At 40.4% G+C, this 14,494-nt stretch overlaps 2 protein-coding genes across 2 annotated transcripts in view; both read left to right on the top strand.

Moving 5' to 3' along the window:
* Positions 1–200: 200 nt before the first annotated feature.
* Positions 201–8,589, top strand: sall3b (spalt-like transcription factor 3b; the record flags this gene model as incomplete). Its single annotated transcript, XM_080012089.1, has 4 exons — positions 201–279; positions 3,312–6,287; positions 6,510–6,853; positions 8,197–8,589. 4 exons carry the CDS (start codon positions 201–203, stop codon positions 8,587–8,589), a joined length of 3,792 nt encoding a protein of 1,263 aa, XP_079868215.1.
* Positions 8,590–10,585: 1,996 nt separating this feature from the next.
* The window catches only part of atp9b (ATPase phospholipid transporting 9B), a gene marked incomplete at its 3' end in the record, with an annotated part of 51,457 nt that continues 47,548 nt past the window's right edge, over positions 10,586–14,494 (top strand). Inside the window, exons 1-2 of the mRNA XM_080011979.1 lie at positions 10,586–10,663; positions 14,192–14,365. Coding sequence (XP_079868105.1) covers positions 10,587–10,663; positions 14,192–14,365 — 251 coding nt within the window. The 5' untranslated portion in view covers position 10,586. The remainder of the gene's footprint in view (positions 10,664–14,191; positions 14,366–14,494) is intronic.

Below are 14,494 nucleotides of genomic sequence, written 5' to 3'. Positions count from 1 at the left end.
ACTTCAACCAATCACCCCTCACGGAGGCGAAGCTTCACCCCGCACCCCCACCCCCACCCCCTCCTCTCCATCACAATCGCACTGACATGCGCAGTCCGTACACCGGTTAGTGACCCCGGTTCCACTGGTCGGACTCTGTGCGCGGCGGGTGCCGGTGGTTCGGCTGCCGATGAGTCCGCAGGAGGAGGTGAAGTGACAAGATGTCCCGCCGCAAGCAAGCCAAGCCCCGGCACCTCCAGGACCAGGAAGAGACCCAAGCTGGAGTCCCCTCACAGCATGGTAAGAGGCTGAGCAGGAGCAGCTTTACACCTAGATCTGTTTGTTGTGGGGTTTTTTTTTTTACACCTAAAACAGAGACATTGGAGACATTATTTAATATGATAATATAATGGTGAGTATATATTAAATATTGTATATTAATATCTATAGCTTAAATGTCCAAAGCAGGAAGAGCTTGTGGAAGGAACTCTTTGTTGCAGCCTTAAAAAGTTTAACAATCAGGCCCCACTTTAAATTTGGGTTAAAATAGGAAAATGTATACCCTTAAAAGTGCAAGAAAAATACCAGATTTTTGTATAAGTCCAAACTTTTATTCCATTTCTTTTATTCAATTTCTTCCTCTAAAACATAAAATCGAGACTTTTCATACGTTGAACTTCATAAAGACGGGATGTTGGTAATTATTATTATTTTTATTATTATTCATTAATGTAAATAACCTTCAAATCACAGGGCCGCTATATTGATTTTTTATAGTTCGTTTTATTTGGTGCCGTTTTGAGGTTTACCGTTTGCTAACTCCTCCTTAATTCTGCCAAAATATTTGTACTTCTTTTACGTGTTAATGAAGATAATTTACATTACAATACGAAATTACTTTTTGATATTTTGTTTTAATTAGGTTTGATTTTTACAGTAATTCAGATATGAATAACGAATTCGAGGTGGTAATCATAATATATAAAATGTTTGAAATATGTTTTTGAAATACATTTCTTTTAATAATTAGGACTGCATAAATGATGAATACTGATCAAAAGCCCCCTTTTAATTTTAAAACATTTTTTCAATTGTTGTCCTCACCCCCCCTCCCATACTTTTGTAAACCATTTTTGCAATTCATGATTTATTTTTAGTTTTAATATTTTAATATTTCACTCTTCACTTTTCAATTTATTGTATTACCTGAAATATTAGTGTAGGCCTCTTACACTCTATGATACTTTTACAAGGCCTAAGCTTTTGATAAACATAACTTAAATCTTCTATCTAAGGCTGCTGTGATATAAAAGAATGTTTGATTACATATAAATAAACATTATATACAGTATTTCATACATACTGCAATATTCATAGTGTAGGCTTTGTTTGTGAGTCTGTATATCTCACAATCGCACCAGGATTTTAGAAAATTACACTGCTGTCCTGCATCAATTCTACATATTCTCACCGTGATCCTTATTACCCTGTTTCTCCAAATTACATTAGAGTTTAAAATTGAGTTTTAGTGTTTGAGAAGGAGCGGAGTGAGGCCCTCGCAGGCCTCGCAGCCTCCAGGAGGGCTCTGTCTCTCTACAAATGGGCTCTGATTCAACCGGCTGATTTAACCTCTGTCTCCTCACCCTGCGAGGGGCCAAGTGTTCCCTGTCAGGATCAAAATACAATTAGTACGTTGGAGCCGTTGACCCCGGGGGCTGCAGGGGTCAGGCAGGCTGAGGGGCTTTGAAGAAGTTGTGCTGAGTGACTGTTTGGGTTTCAGTTGCACCGCAATTTATTTTTTTAGTGTCATCCTTTGTTTTGCAAACCGCATAAATCGTATAGGTTCAGTCAGTGTTCTGCGTTGGGAGGTTTTACAATTTGAAAATGTTAATATATTATTATTATTGTCATTATTATTATTATTATTATTATTTATTAATGGTTTAATAATATATATTTAGGGAGAAAAAAAATGTTTTTCTGTTAATTTTTCTGTTCTTGTTTATCATAAATCGTACTTTTTACCTAATAATCCAAGCAATCCTTCTGAATCGCCTGGGTCATCTTCAGACCACCCACTTAGCGGGCCAGTGTCTGAGATTATTTACTTTTGAGTGAATCTACTTTTGAATAGACGTGACTTATTCAACACTGTTTCACTCTCCTTTTCCTGCTATTTTTTGCTAAAAGTCAGTTGACTTTAAGATGGCTCAATGCTTCAGTCCCTGACGGTAACGGCCGTTGTGCATGTTTTTCTAGTGAAGAATGCAGATTATTTGGTGCTGAATGTTTAAAATTCAAGAGCTTTATACATGTATTGGTGTATTGGTGTATTGACAAGTTGAGATGAGTCTTTTCCTCTCCCAACTATTATAAAAAAGTTGTTCTTAAGGGAGGTCTTATTTTATGTCGGCATGGTTGATGTAATCTTTCCATCTGGTCCGAACAGATGGAAGAGGTTTTTGAGAGGTGCATTAGATGGCAAAGAATGTTACTGTAAATCAAAAAGAATGTAATTGAATGATTTGTAGGAGCCATTATTTTAAATGAATTTATCTGTTTTCAAAAGAAACTATTGATTTTTTTAATGATTTATCTAAGAAATTACACCTCTCAACAAATGGTGGAGAATATAAAAAAAATCCAGAGATTAACAGGATCATCATACTAACTACAGATTAAAATGTATAAAAACAAAATTATTCTTCAAATTTATATGAATGAAAAATGTATTTATTATTATGAAATTTTTATATTACATTTTTTGCCTTCTGATTCTGTTTCACCTGCTGCCTTCGAAAATGAATCATAATTCAGAAAATTTGAAGAGTTAATTAAAATCTACAATCTAGACCATTCATGAATCATTTAAAGCTTGGATGTAAATGTAACATAAAATATATTAAATGTTATTTTAAGATTTTCTGATATTTATTATATTTATTTATTTTGAGATGGAGGTTTTATAAGGGCCCAGTTTTTAACCACAGATGGGACCCATTGTGTCCTGATTTATATGACTGTAAAAGACTAAGTCAATACATCATATGGAATTTCTTTAACTGTCTGTGTCAGACAATTGAGAGGTCAGATTACATTATCAACTTTATTGATGGGAGAGAAATTTAACATTTACATAGCATCCGATTCAGTTCGAACTTTGAAAACAGTTATTGTGTTGTTATTTGTGGAAGCAGCTAAAGCATTGACTCATTGCAATCAATTCTGAACTAAGGTTTGTATGTTATGTGTTAGTTGATAAGTCATTAAATATCAGCAGAAGAAATCACCATATTTATCTTCTTTTTCTTTAATTTTTGTTCTCTTTTCAGGAGTCTTGAACAGCAGGGAGAGGGAAGAGATCCTCGGAGGCAGCAAGGAAACGCATGTCTGTGAGAAGTGCTGTGCTGAATTCTTCACTTGGACCGAAGTGAGTGAACATAAAAGAGTCTGCACCGAGGACCCGCTGGTGCTGATAGTGAAGGACGACGCTGGGATGCCCGTTCTTGAGGACTCTCCTGTTGGACCCTCGCCAGTTCCTAGCCTGACCCCCAGCGAGTCGACCCTGGCGGAATCCACAGATGGGGTCCTCGAACAGGGAGAGACGCTGGTGAACGACAATGACAGCTTGGATGTTTTAGAGGGAGGGAGGAAGCAAGAGGAACCCATGGAGCAGGAGCACTGCCCGCAGATCGACAAATACTCGGCAGCCCCCAGTCCCCAGCTTCCAGATTCAGCCGACTGGTCTCCTCAGATGCCGATCGCCAGTGGCTACAGCATGCCGAGTACAAACGTGACGCTGGAGATTCTTCACAGCACCAGAGTGGCCGTAGCCCAGTTTTCCCAGGGAATAACCTGCGGTGGTGCTGCAGGAAAGGCAGCTTCAGCCGCCATCCCCGTAATCCTAGAGCAGCTGCTGGCACTGCAACAGCAACAGGTTCACCAGCTGCAGCTCATCGAGCAGATCCGCAGCCAGGTAGCAGTCATGAACAGACAGCCTACACAAGCGGCATTAATCCCTGTCTCCAGAGCGCTGACCCTGACCCCTAACCCTTTCCCATCCCAAGGCCTCATCCCAGCGTCCGTCCTCCCGCTGTCAGGAACGATGCCCTCAGCTGTCAATGGTCAGGCCGCTGTTTCTCTGTCATCCATGTTTGGCGGGCTGCAAGCTATTACCTCACAAAATGTCCGCGGGAAGACCAACCTTAAAGATATCACCTGTACCTCATCCTCCTCAGAGAGTTCAGCTGCACCCATCTCCAGCAGCAGCAGTAGTAGTATGACCACAGTAATGCTTCCTTATGTCGGCTCACAAACCAGCAGTGTTAGCTGTACTCAGACATTGAGCTCCTCCAGCCCTCTGTCCCTGGGGGAGGGCAGTATCCTCAGCTCATCATCCAACCTGCCATTTCTACCTCAGAGCCCCCCCAGCAGTGTCATTTTCCCCAACCCCTTGGCGAGCATTGTCGCCACAGCTAATGCACTTGACCCCCTTGCTGCCCTGATGAAGCACAGGAAAGGAAAGCTGCCCAACGTATCCTTGTTCAACACCAAGCCCAGCCCGGAGGAGCCCTTCTTCAAGCATAAATGTAGATTCTGTGCCAAAGTGTTTGGCAGTGACAGTGCACTGCAGATCCACCTGCGCTCCCATACAGGGGAGAGGCCCTTCAAATGCAACATCTGTGGCAATCGCTTTTCCACGAAAGGGAACTTAAAGGTCCACTTTCAGAGGCATAAAGAAAAGTACCCTCACATTCAGATGAACCCTTACCCAGTGCCAGAATACTTAGACAATGTGCCAACAAGTTCTGGTATTCCCTATGGGATGTCTTTCTCCCCGGAAAAAACAGGCACCTCATGGCTTGACAGCAAACCAGTTCTAGCAACTCTTCCTACTCCTATGGGTCTTCCGCTGTCCGCTACTCTTACCAGTATAGGATGCTCAAATGACCCTTTGAATGTAACACCATCCATCAAATCTCCTTATCGGCCATCCTCATGTGACAGAGTGTCTTTGTCACCTACTCAAACAAGCAGCGAGCCTCATATTGCTCCTGTTTCACAGTCTCCACAGCACAACCACCTGATAGAGGCCTCGAATATGCTAAAAACAGAAGGGGTACACCTACCTCCAAACTGCATCCCCAGATTTATGGTAAACCCAGTTACTATGACCACAAGCACCACAACCCTGACTATGTCCACCACATCGGAGCCCGCCTGCCAGACGTCTCCTGTCTCCAGCTCTCCGCCCCCCTCAGTGAAGTCGGATCCAATTAAAAACTCTTCCGGCATCCTCCTGGACTCTATGCAAACATCCGAGACCTCTAAGCTTCAGCAACTAGTAGAGAATATTGATAAAAAGATCACAGACCCCAACCAGTGCATCCTCTGTCACCGTGTCCTCAGCTGCCAGAGTGCGCTGAAGATGCACTACCGCATCCACACCGGGGAGAGGCCCTACAAATGTAAGGTATGTGGCAGGGCTTTCACGACAAAGGGCAACCTGAAGACTCACATTGGTGTTCACAGGGAAAACCCCCCAGTTCTTGTGCAGCACTCATGTCCCATCTGTCAGAAGAAGTTCACCAACGCTGTTGTTCTTCAGCAGCACATACGGATGCACATGGGCGGGCAGATTCCAGAATCCTACCATGTGGAGCAAGAGATGGACAACAGTGTCTCTTTTAACGAGAAGAGCTTTGGCAGCCTTGGCAGCAATGACAATGACCTGATGGATGACATTTCGATGGAGGATGAAGATGAGGAAGATGAAGACGAGGCAGGAAATATAGACGAGGGTTTAAGCCCCAGCAAGCCCTTTAGCTCTGTCTGTTATTCCCCTCCTAAGTCCTCAGCTATTGTTTCGAGCATAGCAGCGTTGGAGAATCAAATGAGAATGATCGACTCTACGGTGAACCTTAACCACTCCTTTGGCATGAAGGCACTGGCCAATGGCTTCATGGACAGGGGCCCTCTTTCTATCAACTTCTCTCTGACAGAAAAAAAGGTGGGCAATCACAACTCAGGCAGCCCAAATATGTCTGAACCCTCCAGCTCACCTTGTTTATCCGTATCACCTCTACAAACCCAATCCGAGGGCAGAATGAGCAAATCCCCAGCAGTGAACAACTGGCCAGAATCTCAAGCACCTTTGGCAGCATCAGTGAAGAGGGAGCAATCTGAATCTCCTTCCTCTGCGTCAAGTGTTGCATTGGCCCAGGACCTGAGAGAAATACAACCCAGCAAGCTGAGTGTGAAGGAGGAAAGCCCCTACAGCATGCTGTTTCAGTTTAGTCGAGAACGAGGTAAAGTGATGTCTTGTCAATGTCTTGACGTTACGATAGGAATTTAACATTTAGATTGAGACCAAATTTAATGTTTATGTTTTTTAACTATCTTACTTATCTTTAAATGGTGCCCAATATTTAGCGTTTACCGCGCATATATTAATTGAAATAATGCATGAGTCATGATTTAAAAATTATGTCTATAACTGAGCAAATGTCACCCCTGTTATTTAATTTCAGTTGCCAGTCAAAGTTCTCTAAGTCTGATCAATACCACATCTTCAGACATGATAAAAAAAGAGATCAACGGGCACAGTGAGCCAAACAACCCAGTGGAGGGGCAGCCTCCTCCATTCAGTCTCCACCTCCCTCCATCTTATCCATCGATTGGTAGCCCAGGCATGACCACCATGCTCGGATCTGCACCTCCTCGACGCACTCCAAAGCAGCACAATTGCAACGTTTGTGGAAAGAACTTCTCATCAGCCAGCGCCCTGCAGATCCACGAACGCACACACACCGGGGAGAAGCCCTTCGTCTGTTCCATCTGCGGCAGAGCTTTCACCACAAAAGGCAATCTGAAGGTACAAAGTGCTCTCCTGTAGGATATCTATTTTACCTTTATGTTAGAAAGGCTATTCCCATTGAGATTCAGAATCGCAAGCCAGCAGAATTAATCAGTCAAAGCAGCAGAAGACATCAAACAATAATTTAGAAGATTAAGGGGGTCAGTTTTTTATCTTTAAATATTACCGGAGAAATATTTGAATAGTAAAAGTTATAATATAGTCATCAGATGCCTATATTATTTTCATTTATTTAACATTTATATTATTTGGTGGGAATGACTATTGAATTTAAAGGTGACCCCTTATACTCCTTTTCAACAAGTTAATATAGGTCTATAAGGTCCCCAAAAAATATCTTTGAAGTTTTTTGCTGAATATAACACTCAGATTATGCATTCTAGCCATTCTAGCATGCCTCTATAACCCTCTGTTTCAGTGCTTTTCTCGACGGCTTTTTCTGTGTCTGTAGCTTTAAATGCAAATACGCTTCTGCTCCCCAATGCCCTACTCCAGCTACATGCTGGATGGCGGTGGAGGTGAAATTGCCTCAGTGACTCATAGCAAGTCAGTAAACTTCTTGCGAATCTCTATAAAATGAGCTGCAAGAAACACTCTGGGACATCACCACCCAAAAAAGTAAACCACCCAGTAACTTTTTAGAAAATTACATCTAATATTTTACCTCAGCTATAAGCATTAACTAGTGCTAAACGGAAAAAGAAACACACAGCACAATTAATTTAAATACTTACATTTCAGCACAATTCATTTTTAAATACTTACATTTTTGTACAATTAATTTTCTAATTCTTACATTTACCTCGTCTGCAGTTTTGTCACAGTTTGGGACATTGCCATCTAAAATAAACGTAATCCACTCAGCTCTTCTGTCCTCTGAGGCTGGGGCCAATGTACAGATTTGTGCTGGTCTGTGCAGCCAACAACGGAGCACTTCCCATGCTTAGCTCTCAGCTTCAACATAATGCTAGCGGGTCCGGCACTTGCGAGAAAAAAAATGGCGCACCGACCTTGGCAAATGTAGTTCGTAAGGAATGGGTGGAGGTATTCAGATGGTGGGGCCGGTCCTAATTTTAATGCGCCCCCCACTTGACCTAGGAGGGGGAGGTAAATCTGAACGCAGAATCACATATTTTCTAAAATAGGGGGCCCAATACAAAACTGACAGAGTTGTCTGATTTCACAGTTTGTGTGTTAGTAGGCCCATCAGAGACACAAATGTATGTGCACAAGCACTGAAAAAGTGATTCACAAGTGGTGACCTTTAATTGATGTTTTTTGAAATGCTTTAGATAACGACACTCACCAAATCCATGTCACATGTCTTTCTTCATTCGCAGGTTCACATGGGCACTCACATGTGGAACAACGCTCCGGCCAGGAGAGGCCGTCGCCTGTCGGTGGAGAACCCCATCGCCCTGCTGGGCGGTGACGCCATGAAGTTTGGGGAAATGTTTCAGAAAGACTTGACAGCTCGGGCCATGAATGTAGACCCAGGATTCTGGAACCGCTACGCGGCAGCTATCACCAACGGCCTGGCCATGAAGAACAATGAGATCTCAGTTATCCAGAACCGAGGAATCCCACACCTCCACGCCATGGCGGCAGGCATGAACACAGTGGGCAGTGGAGGGAATCCTATTACCAGTCTGGGAAAGACGGGCATGGACATGGGAGCTAATAGGCATTTTTCTATGTTGATTGATGACAGTAAAGAAATTGGGATCAACTGAACAAAAGTTGAAGATAAATGAATGAAGAGAATATGCAAACTATTGTGAAAATTAAAATATTTGTCAAACATCTTGTTGGTTCTTATGTATTCTATTACAGATTAAAAAGAGACATTTCTATCAACTCAGCATAGCAGATTCATTTCACATTTTGATATATTATTGGAAACTCATTACTCGTGAATGTTGTTTTTCTATACAGTAGATACAGTAGTTTATTTCCTTTGTATATGATGATCTCTGAGGTGCTTCCCCATGAGAACAGTGTAAAGAAGGGAACACACCCTACAACTGACACTGCAAAGAACCTGCTATCTCCTTTGGACAGTTTGGATGCTGTTAGTTAGTGCAAAGCACAAAATGCCTCTACAATTACCTGTTACGCCAATTAAAAATGATCTGTCCTCAACAATATGAACTATGTTCCCTCTGATACCCATTTTTTTAGAATAACAATTAGAATGAACAGAAGTCAGTACTTCCAGTTGACTACCTCGCACATTTTACAGTCCAGAAAAAAAGGATGAGAGGAAGCATCTTTAAGGTTGTAGAATGAACAAAGTCTATATGTAATAATGTCATTGAACAGGTTGATGTAGAATTTGGGTCTGACTAGAAACACTAGACATGGATTGACGTCTTAAATTTGGCTTGAAAAGCATGATACCAGGAGCAAGCTGCTTTTGCTTAATTTCTTTTGTGTTTTGTGTCAGCAAGGAAAAAAATCTATTTTGTGTGAAAATAAAGCATTTATCAATGGGAGCCAAATTAAATAGGCCTACTGTAGAAAGGTGCACACACTAAACAATGCATTTTTGTCATTTGTCATTATCTTGCACCTTTACCATACATTTGAAAGAATATAAACTTAAATTCATTACGATATTATTAATCTTATGCTATATATATATATATATATATATATATATAAAAGAGTGACCTAATATTGATAATTCATTGCAAAAAAACCCCAACTTGTAGTCGAAAACAATGGACCCCCATATCTATGCTTCGACTGCTGTGTTAGGATAGTAGAAATATTTAGGAAATGTGATACAAGATAGACTAAGTATGACAGCTAAATCGTCTTCTAATGGTAAATACTTGGCTATCTTTTGCACTGAGGTGCCAACAAATGTGATTTGTCAGTCTGGTCGTAACATCAAACATGCCTTAATAAAGAGAAAGTGGATTATATCATTTGCAACTCTCTACATATGAACTCTGTTTCTCAGAGAATTGTATCTGATGGGTTAATAGGTTAGAAGGCTGTTTTTTTTTCTGAACATCATGTTTAAAAGCAATGTTATAATTGGTATTTTATGTAAATAATATATATAATAAACAAAAACCCTTTTTGTATAACACTTTTCATACACAACATGTAACTCAAAGTGCTTTACATGAATACAAGGCAATACAATAATAATAATAATAATAATAATAATAATAATAATAATAATAATGTAGGGTCCAGGCAATAAAAATCATAATTATAAGAAGAACAAGATAAAGAACAACTCAGTCAAGCATAACTTGACGCACAAGTACTTATTACTAACCTTTATCACTAACCTTTTACTTACAAATTTAAATTTTGGGTCATCGCTTTAGATCAATATAATGGCTTAGATTTGTATTTTGAATACTTGACCACCAAAGCATTTTAATTTATCATAAATAAATAAAGGATCCTTAAACGGCGGTTTACACACGCATTAAGAATGACACGTGACGTCACGACGTAGCCTACTGTCCAGCCAAGATGGCTGACGGGATCTTGAAAAAAATGTAATGAAGTAAATAAAGAGAGAAGCCCTTGAATTTAGATATATTTATTATTACTATTTATTTGTATTTGTTTTGTTATATATTCACAATTGAAATGGATTGTGCAGGGCATGCGTTTTTTTGTGCAGCGTTATCTCTGTGATGCTATGTTTACGTTCAATAAAGTTGTGGAAAAAAAAGAAAAAAAAAGAAAAAAAAAAAAAAAGATGGCTGACAGTATCCCGTTGGATCCAATGCGGAACTCAAGAAAAATCACATATTACAACTCAGCGAGACTTTCAAGGTACGAATGAGTCTATTTATGTGGTCAATGAATAATAATGTTTATAATAATCAAACACGTTTCAATGAGCCAGTCAGCAGTGCTTGTATGAACCGTTATCTGTGTGTGATGTTGTAACCGACACTTGGCAGATGTCTCCTGTCTTGTTGTTGTTGTTGTTGTTGTTGTTGTTGTTGTTTTTACAACTCCACGTTTTGCTCACCCGTTATCGACTAAACTAGCTGAGTTCGTGACTTTATTTTATTTTTTTTATTTTTTTTTGCGTGGTAAACATTGTGCTGACAACTGCACTGTCTAGTGTGTGTCTCCTGAGGCTGTCCTTCCTGTCTCCCGTGACGGCTTAATGTTTTATGTGTTATCTTTCAAAGGCTCATTTGTGAGGCTTCAGCAGCCTCACAATAATAATAAAGGCACTATTATGTCTCGGACTGGACCTTAGGACTGGAAAAATGGGGTTTGACAATAGGGCTGGAGCGTTGGGGACAAGCCTGAGATCTTCTGGAATTATGTTCCAGCAATATGTAACATAATACACAAGCCTATAGATGCATGTTTCACCTTGTTACCACCCAGGGTAAGGAGTGGGCAACTTCTGTTGCAGTAGTATAGTTGCAGTATAGTTGAGGGTGGAGGAGAATCCAGAGAATCTAAAACCATGTGAAACAGCTATGCTCGTCAGCAGTTTTATAGCATTAATATATGTATTTTGTCCAAAGCACTTCCTCAGTGGGGGAGGTGATTGTCTTACTCACTGTAGTCTTTTAGCGCAATATGTTTCTGAGAAATTTGTCCGAATTAATGTGCTGTATCTGTCCCAATAACATCACTGTCAAGAATAGAAATGATAATATTGTTGTAGTGTACTGACAGTCTGCCCCAGGCCTTGTGTCAGGCTGAAGTCAAGGTTGGGATCATCACACAGGAAGTTCAATGAACCCACAGCCGTGTGTCGTGTTTCCATTCTTGCAGAGGTGCAGTCAGAACATACAGGGTGGCCAAAAAAATACACCCTTACAAGACCAGGGATTTACTATCTCTCTGTCTCTTAAAGAGAGCTGCAAGACCTCTTCAGGGTCAGCACATTGGACCAGGTTGCTGCTCTGGGCTGATGTTGCTGATGAGCTGCCATGTGTAACTGCATCTGTGCGAACTACTGCGAACCATTGGTCTTAAGCTCATAATCCCCTGAAAGCTAGTTTAATGTCCACTCTCATGTCCATGTTTTTTTGCGGGTACAAGAGCGCAGGCGTCTATATAGCGCTGAGCTTCACTCGAGCTCCTTATGTCCACACGACAGCCACCTACCAGTCACTCATCTCTGCGTATCATCTGTAAAAGTGTTGTAGCCCCCCTTTGTGGCTGTAACTTTGCTTAATATGGAGTGAAGTCATGAAGAGCTTTTCCACCCTCTTTTTCATTTGGTTCCTATTACATTTACAATTGTTTTCTTTGTTGTTATTCACTGGTATTTGCAATTTCTTGTTCTGTTTTGTTTAAATAATAATTACACGACTATGGGTAGGTTTTTTAAAAGAAGTGGTCTTCATCTGGGCATTCACTGGCTTGCTTTTTATGACCCCCCAAGTACAAGACTCCTTTGTTGAAGTATCCCAAGTGATATGATTAGACCGAGAAGAATTTCTAGCAATTACTTTTTTTGTCCACTAAACCCTTTGTAGATCCCACTGTCTTTTACGATGTGTATGGCCTCAGAGCAACATACTCACCATTATTCAAACAGTTCACAGGCCTCCTCCTGTCTGCAATTGGTCAAAATATCACATTTGATCCGCTGGAGTGTCAATGTTCAGCTCTATTTTCCAGTTAATTTCCTCACGGTTTCAGTGTGAATACACTTGGGTGTTCAGGGACATGTTCAGAGGTATTTCTTACAGAAAAAAAGTAGTTTGAAATTAAATCTGATATTTGTCATTAAAAACATGTTAAAGAAATACACTATACTAGACTGTTCAAACTGCCTTGAGTGTGCTTTAGCAGTTGTGTAACTACCGATGGTGCAACTGGTGCTTCTGCACCGGGGCCCATCGGCTGCTAGAGGCCCATCCCATCGGCGTGCCAGCGATGGGATGCCCACAAACAACGCTCTGCTGTGCGTCCACTTGCCCTGTTTCTCCAATTAAATAAACTGGGTTGTTTTTTTTAATTCTAGATGTAGGCTTTTTTACACATGAATGAATGAATGGATGAACGAATTAATGAATAAATGAATGAATGAATCACCTGAATTATGAATTATGTGCTTCTCAAAAGTGTCCGCTCTGTTCACCACGGCTCGGCCGTGTGAATGGCTCTTTGCTACGTACGATACAGTTCAGGCAGAGGAACTGAGCTGCTTTGATTGTCATCTTTCTTTCAAAAACCCACTCAAGACCTTTTTCCGATGGAATGCTCGCTGCATAGCCACGTATGTCTTCACGTGGTGAGGGCAGAATATGTTATGAAACACATTATTTATCTTTTGAATGCCATCCCTCACTGGAAATGCCTAAAATAACCCAGTGTTGCCTACGCAGAAGTTGATAAAGAGCATGTGCGGTTGAGAATCCATGTGATTATCTGAGCTATCTATGGAGCTGCAGTTTCGGGCGACTGTTCAGTCGAGGCTTAATTAACGTATTAAAGGACCGTCGCGCTCTCACTAGGGGCCATTATACATCTCCATACTCCAACAGCCACCTTTTACACAACTCTAATCCATTTTAACCTTAATTTCTTTATTTTTTATATATCTAACGTTTTTACATTGTTGTCCTACCGTAGAGAAGGGTTTGAAATGCAGACCTTAAAAATAACAAGTTTTCCAGTCGTATGAGAATTTGGCTGTGTGCCTCCCATTGGCTTTGTTTAAAAAAAGTTAACCCTTTGAGTTTGACAAGATGAATTACCAATACCTAGCAATGGTCGCGTCTCACAGGGTGTTGTTCAACACCTAGTCAACATTTTTGTTCAGAAACTGAAATATTTTGGCGAGAAGTTACAATTTCACCAATATTGTCTTTTAACAACTAGCAAATGGTTATTATAGAAGAATTCAACATTAGATTATACTTTCTTGAATATTTATTCCTCTTACACCTTAAACAGTTGAGTATAATAGTACTGATGAAAACACTTGAGACCTATAAAATAAGAATAAGTATTTAAAGAAAACTTGTTCTTCTTTTTTTTAATGGAAATTCTCTTGTGTTGTCAAGAACTTAATCACAGACTCACTAACCTAATTTTGTTTGTTTTGTTTCCCAGTTTTAACGTAATGTGAAGCCCCTTTTTGATGGGATATTTGTACATAAGTCTGCGCCTCGGATCCGGTCCCTCATACCCATATCACTCTCTGCTCATCCCTAATTTAATTGTTTAAATAATTGGGTATTTATTGTAGCACTTGTCTTTTTTATTCTAACAAGGATAAAATTAACTATTATTTATGAAATACCGAATAATACAATAAGAAAAGTAAGTACAAAAAGCTAATAAATATGCTAATAAATTAATATTATTCCATCCCAGATACTCTCTAGAAGATGAGCCCTCCAACCTGGATGAGATGCCGCTGATGATGTCAGAGGAAGGATTCGAGAACGATGAGGGCGACTACCAGACGCTGCCCAGAGCCCGGGTAAATCAGAGACACAGAGGCCTGGGATGGTTCCTTCTAGGGGGCTGGAAGGTACTTTGTGGCAGGTAAGTTTGGGATATTACTCAATATATCTGCATATATACTTGAATTGTATCAAAATACAAGTGAATATACAAGTAACGATTAACCTATAACGTACCGATATGCAATGTAACATGAACACTGCAAATGTC

This window comes from Zeus faber, assembly GCF_960531495.2.
Source record: "Zeus faber genome assembly, chromosome: 1".
NCBI classification, from domain to species: domain Eukaryota; kingdom Metazoa; phylum Chordata; class Actinopteri; order Zeiformes; family Zeidae; genus Zeus; species Zeus faber.
This window is presented reverse-complemented; position numbering and strand designations above follow the sequence as displayed.